This window comes from Dicentrarchus labrax, unplaced genomic scaffold, assembly GCF_905237075.1.
Source record: "Dicentrarchus labrax unplaced genomic scaffold, dlabrax2021, whole genome shotgun sequence".
NCBI lineage: Eukaryota > Metazoa > Chordata > Actinopteri > Moronidae > Dicentrarchus > Dicentrarchus labrax.
The window spans coordinates 2,126,474-2,148,583 of NW_026136717.1; the positions used below are offsets into that span (position 1 = coordinate 2,126,474).

Consider the following 22,110-nt stretch of genomic DNA (forward strand, 5'->3'; position numbering starts at 1 on the left):
TAAAGGTCCCTGGTAGAACTCAAACCGTGGGCGATTTCTTAAACGAGTTTAGCACTAAAACATGAAGCTACATTTCAAACCGACATAAACAACCTGACCACTTAAGTACTTCAAGTGTTCTGCAGTATTTTCGTCAGCTCCAACATATTTTCATCTTACACGAGTACAATCTTTTCCCAAAACACCAGAAAAACCATTAGGAGAAGCAGCATGTTGCTGTGTTGGTTTTCAACATATATTGGACACACACCTAGTCCTAGAACCAAAGCGATACGAATCGTGCTAGAATGTCAGAGAGACCAGCCTGTGGCTCTGTGGATCCTCATGTCTGCAAACTGTGGTAACCAGTTACAGACTGGGAACAACAACAGTTTACATTTTTGAAAGGTCTAGAATCACAGGCACGCGCTATTATGAATATCTTTGCTTTTCATGGCAAGACAGGTCCTGTTTAGCATTTAAGCACTAGGATTAGCCAGGAGCCCATGCTTGTGTGAAGTCTTCTGCCAGAAAAGCTTTCTGAGATGTAATTCATGTTGTGAAATGGTCTATTTTAATACAAATGATTATGTTGAAATGATATTTAACAAAACTGCAACTGCAAGAAATGAAAAAAGTCAAGTAAAAAAAAACTGCAACTGCAAGAAATGAAAAAAGTCAAGTAAAAAAACTGTGTCACAGGAGAGTTGAACAGTCTCCCAGGTTCTGGTCCTGTGATTAACACATTTCTCCACAACTATTCCCTAGCTAGATTTGGAATTTGGACTTATTTGTACTACATATAAAGCGTTTTTAATAGTACTCTGTATGTGACATGACAAGCATGGACTGCCTGACCGATACTAGTAGATGAATGCTTCACAGAGTGTGTCTTGGCAAGAAAAGCCAAGTGTGGTGTGTCTATTAGCTAGCTAGCTAGCTGACCTGCTAGCTATGCACTGCTAGCTAAAAAGACCATGCCAGGGATTTTGTCTATTTGCGTTCATCCTTCACCGTCAACCCACTTACTTTTCACATTTAATCTATTAGAGGGAGCACGTAGCACTTCACTCAATCTACAGATTGAATGTGTTATTGTGTGTGGACATTTAGTGAAAGAAGTCCTTTGCTTCAGTAATAGAGGCTATAATGCTGAAAAATCACGTAATGGTAAACATGTTACTAAAATAAATGTTAGAGCAATTCAGTGCTAAATGTAAAAGTACTTATAGTAATGAGTGGATTTTAGTTTCACTGGAAGCTGAAAACCTTGTATCCCTAGTTTTGGATATATACGACACATACGTTTTTTTACTTAAAATTTAAAAAATGTCCAATTTTTACCTGTTAACACATACTATTTTGTCACTCCCTGGTATTCTTATCTCCAATGTGAGGATTTACCTGGTCAGATCAGTTGAAGCAGTACATGCTCCTTATAGGTTGAGAACATTCTCCAACAACTGAGTCAAACCCAAAATCATTATAAAACTGTACTTGAGTGATGACTGATATAAGAAATAGCTCACATTCGGAACCATGGAACCACGTACACAGATATCTCAATTGTAGAACATGACAGCATAATGATATTCCAGAACCCATGTAAAACATGAAGCTTGGCTGTGTACCAGTCTCTTATTTACTTTTTACAAGTGGACGAGAAGAAGAGTTTGAACTTCAAACTAAATCGGCCTCTCGACGAATCCAACTGAGATCTTAAGTAATATAGGTAAGCTGCTGTTTGTTGCTCCCTAATGTAGAGTGTGTGAGATGTCTAAGGTGAAGCATTGTTAATGCTCAGTTTGACTGCTGTTTATACATGTGTGTAATGTAATTTACACTGAATCTATATGTGTGTGTCAAATACAAATGTAGCTTACATTTATATACTTGAACATGAAGTCCCAGTAGCTGGTGGGGATGCCCTCAGTATGGATCAGATCTCAGACGCACAGCTCCACACTGAATTGTTTAACGTGAGATGATCCTAACCCTAAGCTCAGTGACAGCAGGAAGGTGGATTTCAACAGGTTAAGAAACAGTTCACAATGGAATTGGATAGTTTATCATCCAGTTCATCTGACTATAAGCTGGAGTCATTTCTGGGCCAAGGTGGCTTTGGAGCTGTGATCAAATGCATCAAAAAGGAGACCAACGAGACTATTGCTGTAAAGGTCTCTCACTACAGCTGCAGCTTCAGAAAGGAAGTAGGTCCCTTGATTCATCAGCATGTTTTATATTGCTTTTATCTTAATATCAGAAAGTTACAACCAACTATGTGTCAACAAGTAAGCCTCACACGTGTCATGTACTGTGTTATCTCCAGTTGAATCTACTGAATTTCCTCATGTAGAAGAACCTGGACAACTACAACATTGTTGTAGATGCTGGATGTGACTGAGGGAATACATGTTCATCGACAGGGACTTTACCCCTCTGGATTTAAAGGAAGTCAGGAGTGTAGTCCAACAACACTGCCGTTAGCTAGTTAGCTTGTGCAGCTAACGTTAGCTGTCTTAGGTCAGTCTGCATTCAGTCCTGTTCTTGCTGTGCTGTTCTCTGTCCACTATAGCTGCTTGACTAGGGGGACATAACAACACACAGCGCTTTTGGCTGCCGTGACAAGTCCCTCCCTAGCTGCCTGTCACAGGAAATACATAAAAAAGCGGAAACAAATAGACTCTGACTACCATTTCATCTGAACTTTAATTTTAGCGACGACAGCTGAGGCATTTGGGCTTTCGATTTTCAGATGGCACATATCCCGGAAGGAAGAAGAGGAAGGAGAAGAAGAATTGCTTCAATCACTTCTTCTGCTGGATGAAGAGGACAGTCTGCAGCTGCATCAGTGCCAACAATGACAAGGGCTAAATCGCCCTGTATAGGTTTTCTAGCACAACACAGGAAATACAGAGTATGCACTTGTTGTCCCCTGGTCACCGGGTGGAGGTCAGGTGCAGAGAAATGGCTGTTGTGCTGTAAAACTTTCATAGTTATTTAGGGCAGCATGGTGGCTCCGTGTATACCTGTCTTTTAATGCTAGGAATTATTCTCATGTAGATAAAGGATTTCAGTGTAACAACGGTAATGTTTTACACATTTTTCATTTTCTTATCCCGTCCTAAGAAATTTTCTGGAAAGAGCTTTTTGATACTAAGTACAGGTAACACACAGACAGTGTCATATTGGTACTCTTCCAATCAAATTAAAAATGTATTTTCTTATTTTATGTGATATGACATACAGATCTGCATAATAAAATAAAAATAAAATGATACTGTGAAACACATATTTTATTCTTCAAAGCCATGCAAAACCATTGCACATTTTTAATGTATTTATATAAGTATAAATACACTGCTAAATAATAATCCATGCAAAATATTGATTTTGTAACATAAACTGCAAGTTACATTCTGATAACTTAAGTCAATTGATTTACAGCCAAAAAAGTTACTAGAGCTTCTTCTATGAGTTGCAGTAATAGTATGAATTGTAGTTGAAATATAGCCAGTGATGCATGTTCAATTTAGTAGAGAGATGATTAATTGTAATTTTCTCCCAATATATAATCAATACTTGGAATTTTTATTATGGAGACTGACTCACTGCTGGAGCCAGCCTCAAGTGGCTGTTAGAGGAACTGCAGTTTTTGTTACTTCAGTGTTGACTTCATTTGCAGCCACAGAGGTTGCTGCTTGGTTTCAATCGTTGTACATCAATCATCTGTTTAAACAGACAGGAGTGTTGCAGGTTTCCTCCCCGACTCGTACTTCGATGTTCACCCAAAACAAGATGACAAATCAAATTTGGATGCAACAATGTACAGTTTGAGGAAACATTTTTGAACATTTTGAACATTAAATCATGTAAACCTACTCTAGTAAATCCCCATATAAAAATACTCAGTGTATTTGTACCCTGCTGAACTTCTTTCCCCCCCAAAGACATTAGACAAAGTCCAAAGTCTCTACAGGGCAAAATGGATTCAGTGAATTTTAAGCTATTCAAGACATAGTGACCTTACCATCCCTACAGCCACACCTGTCCACATTAGAGCATGGTGTACACTTTACAGTGTTAGTATACAGTATGCAATTGGCACACAGGTTGAGATCACATATTGAAATGTGACCCCTTCACAGTGAGTAATGTTTTTGCTGGTGTTTTTCAGGGAGGTAGGAAGAGTGGTTTGTTCAGCCCGTCTACAGCCTCCCTGCCAGCGTTCAGCTCTTTAACTCCCAACACGGACGACCGTGACCTTACCCGGGGACCAAGCTGTACACTGGGCCCCGACACTGCCATTGCTGCTGACTCCACCTCTGCTGCAGGTACTGCACATCACAACCTTTCAGAGCTCACCCACACGCAGTCGAGTCTGAGGTCTTAACTGTGAGTCTAAACTGGCCCAGGGCCCAGTTAAGACTGACAAAAAGCACTTCCTCTCACTGTCTCTCCTGTGTTTAACAAGGGTTGGCCAGGTGCTCAGCCACGCAGGATATCAGGCAGCGCTGCAGTCTGCCCGTGGGGGACGCTGTAACAGCAGATAAGAGGAAGGCTAACACTGTTTCCTCTCCGAAAAGAGAGACACCACTGTCACCTGAATGGAGCACACTGAGGAAAAATACTGAGGACTCTGTGAGTGAAAGCCAAACGTCTGTCTCTAGTAAACATCAGTAAACCTGTGTGATTTGCTAACCTAATAACTTCCTAATGAATATGTCTGTCTAAGTCATGCAGCCAAACATGATGTTGATTTGTAATGCATCTCATGTACAGTTTTTATCATCCCCTATGATTTGTTATGTGTAACCTTTGACATTTCTAGAGGGCTGATTGTCATGGACTTCCTCCTACCCCTCAAGTCCATGTAAGTGTGAAATCTAACAGCATGTGACCTACAGTAAAAGCGGACCAATGGCAATCACTAACAGGATTAGCTTCCTTACTCGTTATGATAGGAGCTGCACTAGGAACAGTTTTTGTGAGCTGCACTATTCCATCAAAGGTGTCCAAAAGTGTTTTTGGACAGCCTGATATATTTGTTATAGGGCAATACCAGATATCTAGATTCAATTTTAATTTCTGTCAGTCAAATTCATTTTTAACTTTTATTGTGTCTCTTTTTTTACACTTCCTAAGTCCCTCCCCTTTCTGCTCAGCGCTCCAACAGTTTAACAAGCCTCTGTCAGAACCAAGTGTGAACCTATCAGGACGTGACGTTGGTTTGTGGATTATTGTTTTATAGCCTCTAGTTCTGCGTTTCGGTCGTTGCCATGACAGTTAAACAGAGCCAGCAGAGATGACCGACTGCGAGTTGAGCTGTGCTCATTGGCTGCATACTTTTGACTCATCCGTAGCCAGAAACAATGGCGGCTCGCCTGGTCACACACAAGCTCGTATTACAGCTAAACACTACACTAAAATATGTTTCTGAAATGAATTTAGGTGAGTAATAGTCAACGCAGTAACAGAATCTAGCTTCATATCTGATCAGCACTGCCTAGTTTGACAGTTTGATCTGAGTTTGGTGCACTGTGCTGGACAGACTCACTGAGAATGACCTGTCAATCAAAAAGTAGCCATGCCCAAAATCATACACGGCTTTATCATCTATTTTACTCTAAATTGTACTATAATTTACTAAATAAACATCATGCTGTATGGAAGAAGACTGAAACTAGCGAGTGAGATCCTACATTTGTTAGGAAACTGTTTACTGAGCTCATAAAAGAAGTGAATTTCCCTCAGGATAAATAAAGTATCTATCTATCTATCTATCTATCTATCTATCAATCTATCTATCATATCTGAAGGAGTCGGCTCATTCTCCATTAGAGTGAATGGTTTAGGTGTGTAATTGCAGCCAATGGAGCTCCCCCTGCTGGCCTTTACATAGAATGCAGGTTTAAGACAGTTCTGCATTGGCTTCACTTTTCCGACCCGGAAGCTCTGTCCATTATAAATACTGTCAATGGTCAGAACCGAGGCAAGGTCATGACTCGCCCTACTCTGCCTCTGACTGGCTGACCCTGACATTCTTACCCCAACTCTAACCAGTCTCACTCCTCATGCCTAAACCTAACCAATGAAGGCAACAAGAACTAACCAATCAGAGGCAGAGTAGGGGCGTGTCATGACTTTGCCATCCTGGGAAAAATAAAGTGGCTTCCTTGTGCTTAAGTATGATGTGTGCTAGGCTTGTCTGTGTTGTGAAAAGACAACTAAGGTTTGAGATAGGTTTAAGATATAGTCACATCTTAAATTAGCTAGCTAATGCTAGCAAGTGTTAGGTAGCTAGTTACATCTTAAAATGAATGTTAGCAACGCTAACGCTGGCTAACTAGCTAGCTAATTTACACCACTTGTTAGTTATCTAGTTAGCTGTTGGATGTTTTGCTAACATTAACTAGCTTAAAGGTCGAGTGTGTAACATTTGGGGGGCGTTTTTCTCACATTTGTCGGCCACCATAGATTCTCCTACACAAAAATTTTGATTTCAGAGGTGGGGCGTATTTTTAATAAAACTAACTCTTTCAGTTCACTGTGTTTTCTAGTTTTCTATTGCTACTCTTAAGTTTACTGTTCCCTTTTTTGGTTTGACTGGTTGTAAAGCATGTAGCAAAACATTATCACCCAATTCTGTGTTTCACCTTGTTAGTCAACTTCACTCCAACTCAGTACCACCAACTTTACACTTATTGGAATATATGGTAAACAGACCTCATTTACATAGCAGTACCGGTGTGCAAGCAAGATGGAGTGACAGCAGGGACGGCCAATCACAAAAGAAACGGCAGAGCCAATCGAAGAGCTTGTGGGCGGTTTTCCGCTTGGTCCTAGTGCTTGATTGTTTCTGTTTACTATAGTGTAACATTGTTTTTGGCGGTAAAAACTGCAGGGGACCAAAACGGCCTTTTGAAAAAGTGCAGGGGACATGCCCCCCCCCCAAATTACGTCCGTGCTTCTACTACACTCATGGAAGGGCAGAGTGAATTTCAATCTGCAACTACACCGCTAGATGCCAATAAATCCTACACACTGGACTTTTAAGATGTGACTATATGTCGCTTTAGTCATTTAACCATCTTCTAAATGGGGTTATCTTTTCAACATAGATTAGCCTAGCACATAGCATATCTAACGTTAAGTACAGGAAAGGTACAGGAAGTTCTGACTGAGGCTTGCTCAACTGTAAAACTGGCAACCAGTATTAAAGTACATTACTTGGAGTGAGAACCACAAAGCGGGAACAGAAAGAAATGATTTAAGAGACACTGCATTATTTACACATTGTTATGTGTATTACTAACACCATAATCAATATTTCACTTTTAAAAATCACTATTTTTTATGTATCGACACCCCTAATTTGGTATCTTTGGAAACCTCAACACTCAGTTACTGCTTGCTGGCATTTGGAGTCATTAATGTGCCCAGTGCAACTTATTATTGTGATAACAATACATGCTGTTTTTGTTAGAATGGATATCATTCCACAATTGAAGGGTCACTGTAGCCATGTCAGATCATTAGTGACTCAGTTGCTGTGCTGCTTCTGTAGATGGGAGCCTGCTTCTCCAAAGTCTTCAACGGCTGTCCTCTTAAAATCCACTGTGCTGTCACCTGGATTTTACCCAAGACAAGAGGTAAGACAATAACGTCTCCCTAATGCATATAGCTTTTGCTTTAACTATCATCAGTTGTACAAGTAAAAACAATATCATTGCCCCACATTTATGTTATTGTGCAGGAATATTTTTCCATTTCCCTTGAACAAACACTTTTCCTACTTAGATCAGTACCTAATTCTGGGGGCAGAGGAAGGTATCTACACACTCAACCTTAATGAGCTTCATGAAGATACACTTGAGAAGGTAAGAAAAGGACTGATCCATGCATTTACCATTATAGTGCTGCGACACAATGCACTACAATCACCCAAACTGGAGATATGAGTTGATGACTGAAATGATAGCTGAGCTGGGGTGTGCAGACCTGGTAAATATGAACTCAAAGGAATTGTCTCTTCCCACAGCTGCTCCCCCAGCGATGTACGTGGCTGTACGTTATGAACAATGTGCTGATGTCTGTCTCAGGTAACAAATCTCGCCAAATGAGAACACAAAGTGCTGTACATTATCTGCTGCTCTAAGAAAGAACCTCCATCCTGCAGGGAAGTCCTCCCAGCTTTACTCCCACAGTCTGACGGCTCTGTTCGAACAGAAAGGACATCTGCAGAAGAAACACAGCAGTCTGTCCCTCAGCACCAACCGCTTCACTGAGAGGATCAACCCCAGGTAGGACCGGACCTGGAGTTATTGGAGTAACGGTAGAAGTGTAGGAGCAGTAGTAGTAAGTGCCATTCTTTTTATTCTTACTGAACAGTGTGTTCTCTCTCAATCCACAGGAAGTTTGCCATATCTGTGAAGATTCCCGACACTAAAGGCTGTAGGAGGTGTAGTGTAGGTAAGTGATGTAGAGATTACTCTATATGCTTTATATGTTTATTCAGTCACCTCAATTGAACTTCTTTGTTCTCTCTCTCAGCTAGAAACCCATACACAGACAGTACATTTCTATGTGGGGCGGTTCCATCCGGCCTGGTTCTACTGTTGTGGTATGAGCCTCTGCAGAAGTTCATGCATCTAAAGGTACAGACATGTTTTATTCTGTTTCATGAAGGAACTTTAAAGAGGTCTAACCTGGGTTACCATGGAAACTCATCCCTCCCTCCTGGTCAGATTAATTTAGTTTTGACAGTAAATTCACAGCACATTCCAATTTATAACAGTTTGGGCTGCACTTAAATCTGAGCTTTTTCACCTTATATTTACAAAATGTCCTTGCTGCAGCGGCCAAGGTTCGAATCCGACCTGCGGCCCTTTGCTGCGTGTCATCCCCACTCTCTCTACCCCCCTTTCCTGTCTGTCGTAAGCTGTCCTATCAAATAAAGGCAATAAAAGCCACAAAAAAAAAAATACTTCTATTTACAAAATGTACTTGCCAACAGATGTCACACTAGAGCCATTTGTGTGAACAGACCTTTTTCACAGCAGCCATTTTGACATGAAACAGTAAGGTAAAAAAAGTTACCAACAATTATAATTAAGGTTCTGTTCCATTCAGGTCAAACAGAGTCAGGGTGCAGCTGTTGTGCTCACTGGAAACACTCTGCTACAGTAAACCATAATTAGTATCAATGGAAACAGCTGTATTTAACCTACTATTTCACATCAAAATGGCTCCTGTGAAAAAGGTCTATCGATTCAGACAAGATCATTGAATTTTTATCTAAAAATGCCATCATCTTCCTTTAAAACCCTAAATCAGTCACGCCCAGAATCATATAACCTGACTCTTCTTCTTATGTCACCGTCTGTTTGACATGCAGCACATAGCGATTAAGCTACCAGACTCTCTGCCAATCTTTGAGCTGCTGGTGTTGGTGACGGACGAGTTTCCCCAGCTGTGCGTCGGCGTGAGGGACTGTAGTAACGGGAAAGGCCCAATCAGCCAACAGCTTAAGTTTGACATCATAGAGCTGAACAGCACTCCTATTTCAGCTCCAGGTATGATGTGTCTCCACTGTGTCTCCACTGTGTCTCCACTGTGTCTCCGCTGCCTGTTTATAGAGCTCCGCTTTAAGCTTCAACTAAATCCTCTTCTTTGTCCCTGTGCAGACAGTGGAGCACTCTGGGCAGCGCAGGTAACCCAGCTTGACAGAGACACTGTCCTCATCGTGTTAGAAAGTAAGTCACTTCTTTTCACCATCTCAGCACATATTCTACATCCTCCTGCCGTCTCGCGTACTGATTCATTGTCTCAATCTTGATCCTCACTGGACAGAAACTGTTAAGATTGTGAACCTCCGGGGGCTTCCATCCAAAGAGCTGGCAGCTGAAATGGTCTTTGACTTCCCCATTGAAACTCTAGGTACAAACTATCCCATGAAAAACAGTGAATGAGTCTTGATGTTACCGCTGACAGCTGAGTGACATGGCGTGTTCTCACAGTCTGCTTACAGGACAGTGTGCTGGTTTTCTGGAAGCACGGCCTGAAAGGGAAGAGTTTCCATTCCAACGAGGTGATTATCTATGATATGCATGTCAGCTGATGTTGTGTGTTTCTTTTCAGTCAAATTTATGCATGCACTGTGTGTTCATCTTTATCTGCAGGTGACTCAAGAAATTACAGATGAGAGTCGAGTTTTCAGGGTTTTGGGAACAAACAGGTATGTTAACCGTTAATTGGACAATATCAGTATCATCCACTGGTGAAGCAATAGCACTAATAGCAGTATTAAAGAAATAAGCTAATATTTGAATCCCCTACAAAGAACTTTCACTGTAAAAAACCTCATTCACTGTAAAAAAAACCAAATATATATATTTTGGCTGTGGTTACCAGAACTACGGATAACGACTTATTATCTTGTTATCTCGATATAACAAAGATGGTTTTCTCGTTATAACGAATTCATTTATTTCGTTATCTCGATATAACAAAGATCATTTTCTCGTGATAACTAATTAATTAATAATGTGTTTGTCTTGATTTCAACCTACAAGAGCTGCCACAAACAGCTTCCGTAGCCACTGGCTGTAGCTGTAGCCTACCGGTACTTGACTGGAAGCCGTTCATGGCAGCTCTTGTAGGTTGAAATCAAGACGAACACATTATTAATTAATTAGATTAAATCGAGATAACGAAATAAATTAATTCATTATCACGAGAAAACAAACTTTGTTATATCGAGATAACCAGATAATAAGTCGTTATCACGATATAACAGTGCAAAAAAAATAAAAATCCATAGCAGTTCTCGGCTTCTGTACAGAACTGTACCATAATAAGACATTTTTCTAGTACTGAGGTAAAATGATACTTGTACTGTTGATTTTAAGTTGGAGCTTCATTCCATATTTGAGTAGTAGTTTTTACCATCAGAAGAAACCATTGCCATATAAAAATACTATATGAAGGCTGTATAAAAAAGTTTTTTGTCATGAGATATGACAATGGTTTTCTGTGTTATTTAGAGGCTATGATATAAAAAAATGACTTTATTCTGCATAAATTAATTTAAAAATACAGTGTTTTACTTTTACAGAAACAGTATTTAACCTATTTAGAGTTGATGGTTACTTTACTGTCATGGTGCGACAGTTTTTGAAGGTAAAATCTAGAGCCATAGCAGGCCAGTGTAGGCTTAATCACAAGCTTTGGGCCAGCTCTGAATTTCTTTGGTTGCGTTTGATTCGCGTACCCTGGATGAGCTGTGAGATTTTGTCCTTTTACAGGGACATCATCCTTCAGAGCACACCAACTGATGACCCCTCTGCGCTGAGCAACCTGTACATCCTGACTGGACATGAAAGCAGCTACTGAGAGAACATTTTCAGAGCTCACACTGAAGAGAACTGCAAGACCTGTTCTATAACCCTGTAGTGGCAACAATGTCCTCTTTGACTGGAACTGTAGCAGACACCAGCACCAAACGGACATACCAACCCAAATGTCTAAGAGAGACTTATCAGCATGCTAAGAGAGTTGGGTTTGCCAAATAAAGCTGCAATGTAAAAACTATTAACAGCCTGATTCACAGTGTGACTACAGCAGGGAAGATCTACTGCTGGAAGATCTAGACTGTTTCTGAACTGATGTTTCCAAGCTTTTATTTTGATTTATTATTTGCTGCCGTCTTTGTCAGTTTCTGGAACCAGAACATTTGGTAAAGCTGCAAGCACAGCTGAGTATGAATACAATGTAATATAGGGGATATTACGTTTTATTCATACTCAGCTGTATTTGTATGCAATATCCCTTTAAAGGGATAACGATTATCATAATTGCCACAAAGACACACAGTAGAGGAAGTGATAGAATGTAGGACCTTTTCCAAGGGATTTCTGTGGAGACACTTTTTTGGAGCCAGCATCTAGTGACCATTGGTGGAACTGCAGTTTAAAGCAGTTGGACTTTGGCTTCACCACTCGGCCACAGGGGTTGCCTTTTTTTAGGGGTATATGGGCACTGGTTTCTCCACACAGTAATGCTGAATTTAGTTGTGCTGTGTATTGTTAAGAGTCTGGCAATATGATACGTATCACAATATAGGGGTTACGATTTGATGTATTGCAGTAAATTGTGATATTGTAAGCAAGGCGATATATTGGATTTTGTTTTTATCATTATTTAATATTAGGAAAACTGTCCATCATAAAATCTGAGTAAAACGTCCCTATAAGATTCAACATTATAGCTGTCACTGCTAGTGGTTAAGGGTTCCATCACAAAACTGTATAGTGTTTTTGATAATTGATACAATGTCACAAAACAAAATATCATGATACAATATTTTGTATTTTTTACACCGTTAGCGTCATGTTACCCTAATTAACACTGTTCACGTCAACATCTAAAAGCTTTGAATATATCCAAATAGACACTTAATTATACGGAAGCCTAAGTCTGTCATTCAAGGTAATAGAGGGCTGCAGGGATGACATAACAGCAAAGGCCAATGGGATTTTTCCCATTGTCCTGAGTAAAAAGCTAATGTTAGGCTATAAATTAACTCTACCACCACTAAGCTGTCAACTTGTAATTACATTTTTTAATTAAAATCTACAAATTGTGGGCGCCCAGTTAGCTCAGTCGTTAGAGCTGGTGACCCATGTACGGAGTTGCTGCAGCGGCCAAGGGTTCAAAGCCAACAGTGCAGCCCTTTGCTGCATGTCATCCCCCCTCTCTCTGCCCACCCTCCCTGTCTATCTTCAGCTGTCACTATCAAATAAAGGCAATAAAAGGCCAAAAAAATAACTTCACTAAAAAATACAACAAGGCTGTTAAGGCGGACTAGTGAGTAGATAAGTCAACGTGTTTTGTCACCGACAACCTCTGTAGTCTCATTTAGCCACTTGTTAGCAACCACCTTTTTTAAGACACATAAAATCTTCAAAATTCACAGGTGGGTTATTTACTGACAGATTTTATGTAGTCAGTCTCTTGCTTGTGTTAACCACACACCTTATTTCAGACATCAAACCAAAAACACATTCAAAAAACCCATAGACTTCAAGGGGAGTGAACCAGAAGTGCTAAAATGCTAACTCAATTCCAGATTTTAGTAATCACTCCTGCAACACTAATAAACGCAAATTGAATGGATATAATACCATAGTCCTCAAGTGCAAAACACAATAGCAAATCACCTTTTGAATTGTTGTTTTGTACTTCGTGGCTACCGTAATAAAGCACTATATTATCAACGTATAGTACTTTTAAGCATCACGTGACCAGCTGTTCTAAAATGCTATCCATATAACCTGAACGCAGCATATGTCACACCAAGCTAAAGGAGCACTTACCTGACCCTTACCTTCCACACCCTCAAACAGGTGATATGAGATTTAGAAAATAATTAATGCTAAAGTGTAACACTGAACCAAATTACAACTCCACTTCCATGTTCCACTTAGCTTCCAGCACTCTCTCTCATATGAGGCTTCTGTCACCATTCTCTGAAAAACTGACATTTCAGCAGTTACAGTTAGCATCAGGCTTTAAATGGGATACTGTATGTTATTGTATGCTAACTCATGAAGTGTTCAAATATTACTAGCCAGTACAGTAGTAGATAATCATTTATCTTAAAGCCCCTACAAGGAACTTTCATTTTGGGTTGATTCTGGCGCCCCCTGTGGACAAAGGTGGTAGTGTTTCTACAGCCTTGTTTCATTGATTTCTGGGGGAGTCAGATCCAGTGGCAGCCATTAGAAATAACTTAATGGAAATAGCCAGTCTTGTCGCTGATGGTTTGTTATTTCGGGTCATATAGAGTTATCAACATTAAATTGAGGTAACTGATCTGGTAGCTTTTAAGGAAACCCATTGACAAAAAAAGAGTAAACTCTGTGAAAGTTCTGATGTTCGCAAGTTCTTACATCACCTCACTCAGGCCTATGTTCTCGACAGCTACAACAAAATGTGTTTCAGTCATTGTTTGAATTATTAAGACCGAGAATTATGTAAAAATATATACATTGTTGAAGAAGCTATACGTCTCCTGATGACATAGAAGAGCGTAGGTCTGTATTATTAATTGAACTCACACACAGACTAAATGTACATCTGATTACATGAGGTGCCATAGAAACAGAATGCAATTAAATTGTAATTCTACTTGTTTGACTAAAATGTAAATGCCACTACATTAGAGTTGTGTGTGTAATGATATTTATGGTATTTATGGAAAGGGAACTGTATAAGTAACACTCCCCTTTCCCTGACAGATACTTGAAAGACATAATATGCATATGGCTATTTGTTTTTAAGAAGATTGTGTTGTTATTGTGTATAAAATCTATGTATATAACAATACAGTATGCTCTTATGTTATGGAGAACGGGTTGTAACGTTAATATGAGAAATAAAGATTTTAATTTCCTTTGAAGCTGAAGAAGCAGATTTAGTTATCTTTCATTGCCATGACAAAGATTTATTTATATATATATTGACCTTTTGCCTTTTACCTTGTAGGTAATTTAGCCTACACTATGCTTTGTTGTGAAGTACATAAGAAACTATAATAAACCCCAACTTATTGTCTCAATGTAAAACAAATGTGTGAACATTTGAAAGTTTTTCGCAACTCCCTAATTTAAGAAATCTTCTTTAGAAAATATAAATCTTTTTTTAAAACGAATTCGTTCTATGACTCAAATTTTTTGGGTGCTTGAAAATTAACGAAATATATACAAAATGATATGTATTAAATTATGAAATACAGATGTTTTTGTTTGTAACATTTTTTTAAAATAAGAAAAGTATATTATCTTTTAGTTTATTTCAAAACTTAACAAAAAAAACAACAACAACATTTTAGTGAACTGCCTTGAAATTATGAAAAAAAACAGTTCTTTCAGAAAATACTTTGTTGAGTCTCGGGAATGAACTACCTTCAAGCCTCCAACCCAAAGCGCCTTTCTGTCGTTATTGCCTTTGATTGGTTGTTTTTGTCCAGGTCCAATGCATTAAAATACCATTAGCAGCACTAGGAGGAGTCAGAGGAACCTGATGTTTTCACAGATTATCTGTCTGGTGTACTACTGTCAGGATGTAGTGAAGGTTTGAGGTTATTTTCATCAAAACATTACCTTCTGCCTTGTGTTCTGTCAACACCTTTATTTTTCTCTGTTGATTCAAAAAAGTATCAAATTAACTGATTGACGTTTGTTATAATAATTCAGTATTTCAGAGCTATAGGACTAGTACAGTATGTAGTATGTATGCCGTACAGGTACAGGTACAGTACATACTTCCACTCAGGTGATGGCGGTAATGACTGAAGCACGATACGGAAGTAGAAGGGGCGGTAGCAGCATCACGGGTGCAACAGCGCCATTTCACTTTCATTCATTGGTGTCGAGGCCTACATCGTTTCATAGGTGGGTTACAGATTTTAAGGTTAAAACGTGAGGTGAAATATATTATTAGAGAGTCGGTAATGCGCAGCTGTCACCGTAAAGTTGTTCTAGGTGTCCTCTGAGAGGATGTGGGCTCTATTAGCGGGTGAACGTTCGCTAGTTCTCAGTTAGCTCATATGTTAGCTTCATTAGCCAAACATTTGAACGCCATTACACTGAAATATGGACAACGGACATGGAAGCATCGCACACTGTACACTATTTATTAATAACTTAGAGCCGTCCAGACAGCAGGGTCAGGGTAGTTAGTCTTAGTAACGTAAAATACGCCGAAAAAACGAATAACGTTAGTGTTAGCAAGCTAGCTAGTGCGACATGTCAGCTGACGTAAGGCTTATCTGGGACATGTTTACCTTTTGCACGTTAGCCAACGTCAGAGAGTGGCTCGTGTGAAAACCAACGTGCAGTGTTTCAAAAGTGTACGTTTCATTTTGGGAGGAAAGTCTATCATATGCTAACTTGCTGAAGTGTTGCTTTTAACTACTTTGTCAGATAGTTGGAGTTAATAGTTGGTCTAACAGCTGCTAGGTGTCCCTCTCGCTTGTTTACACCATTGGCAGTATGGTTCACACCCTGCCGTACAGGAGCTGCGCACTTTAACCCCTTCATGCCCTAACACTTTCCTCACTTTACTAGCTCTCTAGCGCCCGGTTTATGTTTATTCACTACTCACTTGATAGCAAGACAGGCTGAGTTGTAGTGAGCAAAGATGGATGATTTAATATTCCATAGCTCTGTTCCAACCAAATCTAACTGACATCACTATTGTTAACAACAACAACAACAACAACAGTTCGGACTCTTCAAATGCCTATCAGTTGTTTTACACAAGAATTCGTGTATTTGCTGTAATTTAATTATCCCAATAATTCGCAATGAAAATGTTTTCATTGTCAGACGAAAATGTATCTGTCCCAATAATTATGCATCCCTAAAAATGATTCAGGATTTACAACATCGTTTTCATTTTCAATGAAAAAACAACAACAATTAAAATCACCATGATGTGAATTTTGTTACCAAACAAACGCAACGTTTTCTTACATTTGGAGAACAAGGTTTGTAGACCAGGGCATCCCTGCAGAACTACAGTACTTCATTATAATGCTGTTGTCACACAGTTTACCTTTATCAATGAATTGCAACCTCTGCAATGTGGATATTGCACTTGGCCATATAGTGATTTCGATAATATTTTGATTAATTGTGCAGTCTCATACACTCACTCACTTCAAACTTGTGTAGTCTAATAAAGCCTTGCAACAAGTTCTACCTCTGTATGTTATAATGTTCACTATCTGTTTTAGAGACACTGGTTCAACTTTACAATTCTTGTCCTCATTGAAGCAAATAGAATGAACAAAATTGAAGAAACGCCCCTCAGCTTAACGCAGTACAGTTCAACAGCCCACCAAACAGCCTCCAAAGTGACCATAGAGCTGAATCGACACCTCTCGCAAAAGTTTCAGCAAAAACTGATCATTATAACCTCAAGGCAGAATTTATTACATGGCTATTCTATTACAGCTTTTTGTTGAAACTGTTTTAGAGAGGTGTTGATTCGACTGCATGGCCATTTTGTAGGCTGTAGTTTGTGGTGGTGTTGAATTATATTGTTATACTGACAGGTGTTTCTATTACTTTGTCCACCCCATTTATACCAGTTATATCCTCTCTGTATAACGTGCTACAGTTCAATAACTCCTCAAACTGCAGCCTGTGAAATGAGCAGACAGTTAAACATCTCTCTAAAACGGTTGAAACTGGTGGTGGAGTGTCAAACTGTTAAAACACAAAATATCTAATAAACTGGCAACTGATTTTATTCTGCAATCGTATTTATTAATTGCACCACTTAATTGTTCACTGACAGTGGGGTTGACCCTCACATCCCTTTTAGGTGCAGGGTGTCTGCGGGATCTTACGAAGTCTATCAAAGTCCGATAATGTGAATTTTAGGCCTTCACATGTCTTGAATATATAAACAAATATGATTTTGATAGGTCTTAAAATTGTTTGGATTAATGAAGTTAATGAATGTTTCTTCTATAAAGTTGCATTATCAGTCTCACTTTAAATGTGTTTCTGGGAAAAGCAAATTGTATTATTCGTGCTGTAACAACAAAACTGAAATGCTGATATTTCTACATATCCTTATTTTTCCAAGTATGGATGTAAAATAGGTGTTAAATTGCATTCATAATGGTCTTAAACGGTCTTACATTTAACCTGCAGAAACCCTAATGTAATCATTAAATAGTAGTTATACAGTAGTAATTTATACATTTTTCTAAATCTTCTAGGATACAACTTCATCATGGTGAAAGTTTTTATTGGAAACCTTGCCTGCAACACCACGGCTGAGGAGCTGCGTGAACTCTTCGAGAAGTATGGCAAAGTCTCGGAATGTGACATTGTCAAAAACTATGGTTTCGTACACATGGACAACATGTCTGAAGCCGAGGAGGCCATTCAGAACCTCCACCAGCACCAGCTACACGGCTGGCGCATGAACGTGGAGATAAGCAAAGGGAGGCCCAAGTCCACCACTAAGCTGCACGTGAGCAACCTCGGTGAGGGTGTCACCAGTGAAGTTCTGCGGGCCAAGTTTCAAGACTTTGGCCCGGTGGTGGAGTGTGACATAGTGAAGGACTACGCCTTTGTTCACATGGAGCGAATGGAGGATGCCATGGACGCCATCGATAAGCTGGACAACACAGCCTTCAAAGGTGAACTCCTGGGCAGGATAGAGCTAGTTGTCTTTGCTGTCTGTAGATACGAGTTTGGATTCTGTTCTGTCGCCGTAGAGCTCTCGTGACAAGAAAAAGCCACTAGCTGATATGTTTCCACATTAATTGAGCAGGTGGCCCGAAAATAATCACTAGTAAGTTTGACATCGTCTCTTGAATAAACCAGGCAGTGTAAGTGATTAAGCCCTGGCATGAGATCACCCGCAGCTGGCACGGCACATTATTTCGCTTCGCTCTGTGATTGTCGGTCAAATGCATTTAACGTGTTTTATAGTCGGTAAGAGCCTTTCGTGTCAGAACCCCACGGTCTCATGCGTGTCTTCTCTCTCCTTACAAGGCAAGCTGATGAGCGTACAGCTGTCCACCAGTCGGCTTCGCACAGCCCCAGGAATGGGAGACCATACCGGCTGCTATGTCTGCGGGAAACATGGTCACTGGTCGAAAGACTGTCCAGTCAGTCGGAACGGTAGCCACGGCGAAGGCACAAGAGGTCGCAGCGGCCGGGGCCCCCCACGCGCTCCGCCAAGTTATGGCAGGGGCAGCTACGGGATGGCCTCACCTCCAGCAGATTACATGGATGGCTCTGCGTATAGTCGGGCTAGTTACGTAGGCGGAATACCGCCTCCCCCTCGTAGGCTCAGTGGCTACAGCTCTGAGCTGGGGGATAGGTACGGCAGCAGAGCATCAGCTTATGATCGTGACCTCCTCTATAGCAGTGTTGACTATTATGAGAAGTACAGAGCTCGGCCTTATGGCTCAAGCTATTTTGAGGATCGTCGCATGTCCTATCTCCCCCCTCCCCCACCTCCCCCATCCTCCCTCTCAAAGCTCTCCTCCAGTGTAGATCCATATGACCGCCGGCCACCACCTCCACCTTCATCAGCTGCCACATACTATGCACGAGACCGCAGCCCGATCAGACGAGTACCAGTCTCCTCGGCGAGCTACGCCTACGAACGAACCCGGCTGTCACCGGTGTCGGGCTCCAGGAGCTCCTATGCTGCTCCACGACCCAAGGATCATTATGTGTCACGCTATGCGCCTTACTAAAGCCTGGGTGCCAAGGTGAGCAACAAAGTGTAACAGTTCATTTGATCACTGAATAGAGGGCATCTTACTGTACAGCGTTGGTGGTCAGTGGGCACGGGGATCTCGGAATCCGTTGTAATCCTTTGAAGCTGTGCTGCGGGATAAAGGGGGAATGAGACCCTGTTTCTGAAAGGGGAATGCTCTGCTCTCTTTCTAGGTCTGTTTGTGAACTGCAGGACTTTCCCTTTGCTGTCATTTCTCCAAGCTACATGATTCCATCGGTCTGCGTGATGCAAAGCATACGAGATGTCGAAAATTAAGATCGGAAATCGTGCTGGCATCTTCCAGGCACCTGAGATGCCTGCTGATGAATGGTCCTTTCAGTCACATTACCGTAACCTGTTTTCAATAAGGATGATTAGCAAACTGCACTGCTTGACCCTTATAAAACAGTAATTTGCTCTGCAGGTTTTCAGTTCAGTTTTCAGCCATGTCTCTTTTTTTTATCTTTGTTTCTTCCTCACATGAAACAAATTGTTAAATTCACCAAATGTTAATTGTTTGGCTTCTGTTTATGTAATTTAGAAGTGTTTTTGTTTCATCAATATAAGAACATTTACCTTCCTGATTTGAATGGGATAAGGCTTTATCAGTACCTTGCAGTGCAGAAGACTTAGCTCCTAGACACACATCTGACATGATCTGAGTCAGTTATATGGATGTGGATAAAGCAAATGATCATCATTGGTGTCCAGCAATGTGCTGTGGAGGTCCCTGACTCTTCAGGCATGTTTTATTACAGCTACAAACAGTAGTTTCACTGAGAAGTTGCTTCCTTTGGATGCATTGTGAACTTCTGAGCCACAATTTGGCCAATAACCAATGCTTTTTTGTTTTTTTTTGTTATTGCCCTTTTGTGTCAGGGAAACAAAGATAAGCACCTCTACCTTGTTTCAGCTCAGTCTTTTTGTCTTCTCATCCAAGATGTGAGACGCAGAGCTGTACAGCCGCTCACTGTCGGTGCTGGAAATCGGCAGGGGCGTAAATCAACCAGATTCATCATATAATATGATATTTGCAGAAATCCCAAAGCCTGCCACAAAACAATTTCACTTCAATTCAGTGGCCTGTGATCGATATGAGACCATATCATATATGTCCATAAAACAATCACTTACATGTATATCAACACACAAAAAGTAACTAAAATGAAGTTTGGAAATGTTATTGCTGAATTCTTCCAGACACTTCTAGACATTTATTTTATCTCCTAACGGCATATGGCGTGGGCCTTGTCTACATTTCTAAAGCAGTGATTATTTCTCTAATATCCAAGTTGGAAATAACCAACACCACATTTAGCTCAAAATTGATGCAACACCACAGATAAACATCGGCTACTTATCGGTGATTGCGATCTTTAAAGATAGGCTGATGCCAGTCAACAAGGCAACTATCAGCCAATGGATCAGTCCTTCCTTCATGCTTGAAACACACAGTAAGCTGTGTTGTTGTGTTTGGCGGGAGAGAAAACCTGCAGCCTCTTTACCCTCTGTAGCACGTGAACGTAAGAAGATAGAGAATCCATATCCATGCAACTGACCTGTGCAGTCAGGATACAGAATCACACTTTGAGTTAGTATCTAAGATAACACAAATAATCAAACATTCCAGCATTCCATTTTTTCCAATTAGAATATGTGTCTACAAAATATAAAATTAATCAATTTAATATGCTGATCTGAAGTCAGAAGTCTTGAATGAGAAGTGTTACTGAGCGACACCCAAATAAGAATATTGGCTGACATGCACTGTGCAACTAACATCTTGACTTCTGTTTTCTTCCCACTGGCAATGCTGCACACTTTGCCCACAGCTGACAACAGAAAATAACCCGCCGTGTCTTTTAGAATGTGAGTGTGTGGTGGATGTTCACTGTCTCCTCATAGCAGTGTGAGCAGATGCAGAAATGTGAGGCAGGACTCAGGGCTTGGGGCTGTTTAAGTCACGAGGCACTTGTGTTTTGTTGATGGTGCCTTGGTTTGTTTTGCATATAGGTGGATTTGAAGTTTGTATTTTTCATACTAGCTGTAAAAGTACCAGCATACATTAAAAATCTAAAATGAATATGATTTTTAATAAAGCCAAAATAATTTTGGTGACATGACATTTTTCAATTGTTTGCTTGAAACCCAATACAATGGTGTCTAACTGTGGTTTTCAGTGCAATGGAACTATTCCATTATATGAAACTCTTATTTTGCTTGTGAGGATTGTGGTTTTATAAGCTCAGAATTTTTATTTCTGTCTCATTTATGCGATCAGAGCATATATCCTCATACTTGCTGACACTGATGCAAAATACTGACATTAAACATTAGTGCCTGGTTTCAAGCAACAACCATATGTCATATTACGGTCTGACCCTGGTATAAACTGGCAAAATGTAAAATAAGACTTTCTATTGTTTTATAAAATAGATTTTACGTCCTATCGCCTGAGTGCAGTAATGTTTGTGACATTTGTTCTTTAGTGGTTACCAAACTGGGTCTTGGGAAGATCATTATTTGTATGGAAAAGACATTTCTTTAACATTTGCCCATTTCCTGTGAAAATGTATATAATATGGGGACATTCACTATTTAGATATTAAGGGCCTTACTTTTCATTAAACTTCATTCTTTTTCTTTTTTTAGCATTATATTTATCAACACTTGTTCAGCCATTCAAAATGTGTAATTGCCCATGTCAGGCCATTTTATTAATTTATTTTTGTATTTTATGTTTCAATTGGAAATAGATTTGCCCAATATACCAACATATTTCTGATGGACTAATTATATTAAATGGTGAAGTGT

The 22,110-nt window shown here is 40.0% G+C and overlaps 2 protein-coding genes and 1 long non-coding RNA gene across 6 annotated transcripts in view; all 3 read left to right on the forward strand.

Moving 5' to 3' along the window:
- map4k2 (mitogen-activated protein kinase kinase kinase kinase 2) overlaps nt 1-14,440 on the forward strand; it is a 44,723-nt gene extending 30,283 nt beyond the window's left edge. For all 4 annotated transcript variants that reach the window (XM_051428537.1, XM_051428539.1, XM_051428538.1 and 1 more), the window contains 15 exons: nt 4,157-4,313; nt 4,454-4,620; nt 4,811-4,852; nt 7,547-7,631; nt 7,780-7,859; nt 8,021-8,081; nt 8,159-8,282; nt 8,393-8,451; nt 8,533-8,636; nt 9,377-9,554; nt 9,666-9,734; nt 9,832-9,918; nt 9,999-10,069; nt 10,161-10,216; nt 11,286-14,440. In XM_051428537.1, coding sequence (XP_051284497.1) covers nt 4,157-4,313; nt 4,454-4,620; nt 4,811-4,852; nt 7,547-7,631; nt 7,780-7,859; nt 8,021-8,081; nt 8,159-8,282; nt 8,393-8,451; nt 8,533-8,636; nt 9,377-9,554; nt 9,666-9,734; nt 9,832-9,918; nt 9,999-10,069; nt 10,161-10,216; nt 11,286-11,373 — 1,428 coding nt within the window. In that variant the 3' untranslated portion in view covers nt 11,374-14,440. The remainder of the gene's footprint in view (nt 1-4,156; nt 4,314-4,453; nt 4,621-4,810; nt 4,853-7,546; nt 7,632-7,779; nt 7,860-8,020; nt 8,082-8,158; nt 8,283-8,392; nt 8,452-8,532; nt 8,637-9,376; nt 9,555-9,665; nt 9,735-9,831; nt 9,919-9,998; nt 10,070-10,160; nt 10,217-11,285) is intronic.
- On the forward strand, nt 632-3,257 carry LOC127379239 (uncharacterized). The gene is made up of 2 exons (XR_007888274.1): nt 632-2,189; nt 2,309-3,257. It is a non-coding gene; the product is annotated as an uncharacterized LOC127379239 (long non-coding RNA).
- Nucleotides 14,441-15,353: 913 nt separating the features above from the next.
- Nucleotides 15,354-21,745, forward strand: LOC127379224 (RNA-binding protein 4.1-like). Its single transcript, XM_051428569.1, has 4 exons — nt 15,354-15,434; nt 17,777-18,202; nt 18,561-19,288; nt 19,470-21,745. The coding sequence occupies exons 2-3, from the start codon at nt 17,791-17,793 to the stop codon at nt 19,271-19,273; spliced, it is 1,125 nt and encodes a 374-aa protein (XP_051284529.1). The 5' UTR covers nt 15,354-15,434; nt 17,777-17,790; the 3' UTR covers nt 19,274-19,288; nt 19,470-21,745.
- The last annotated feature ends 365 nt before the right edge of the window (nt 21,746-22,110 follow it).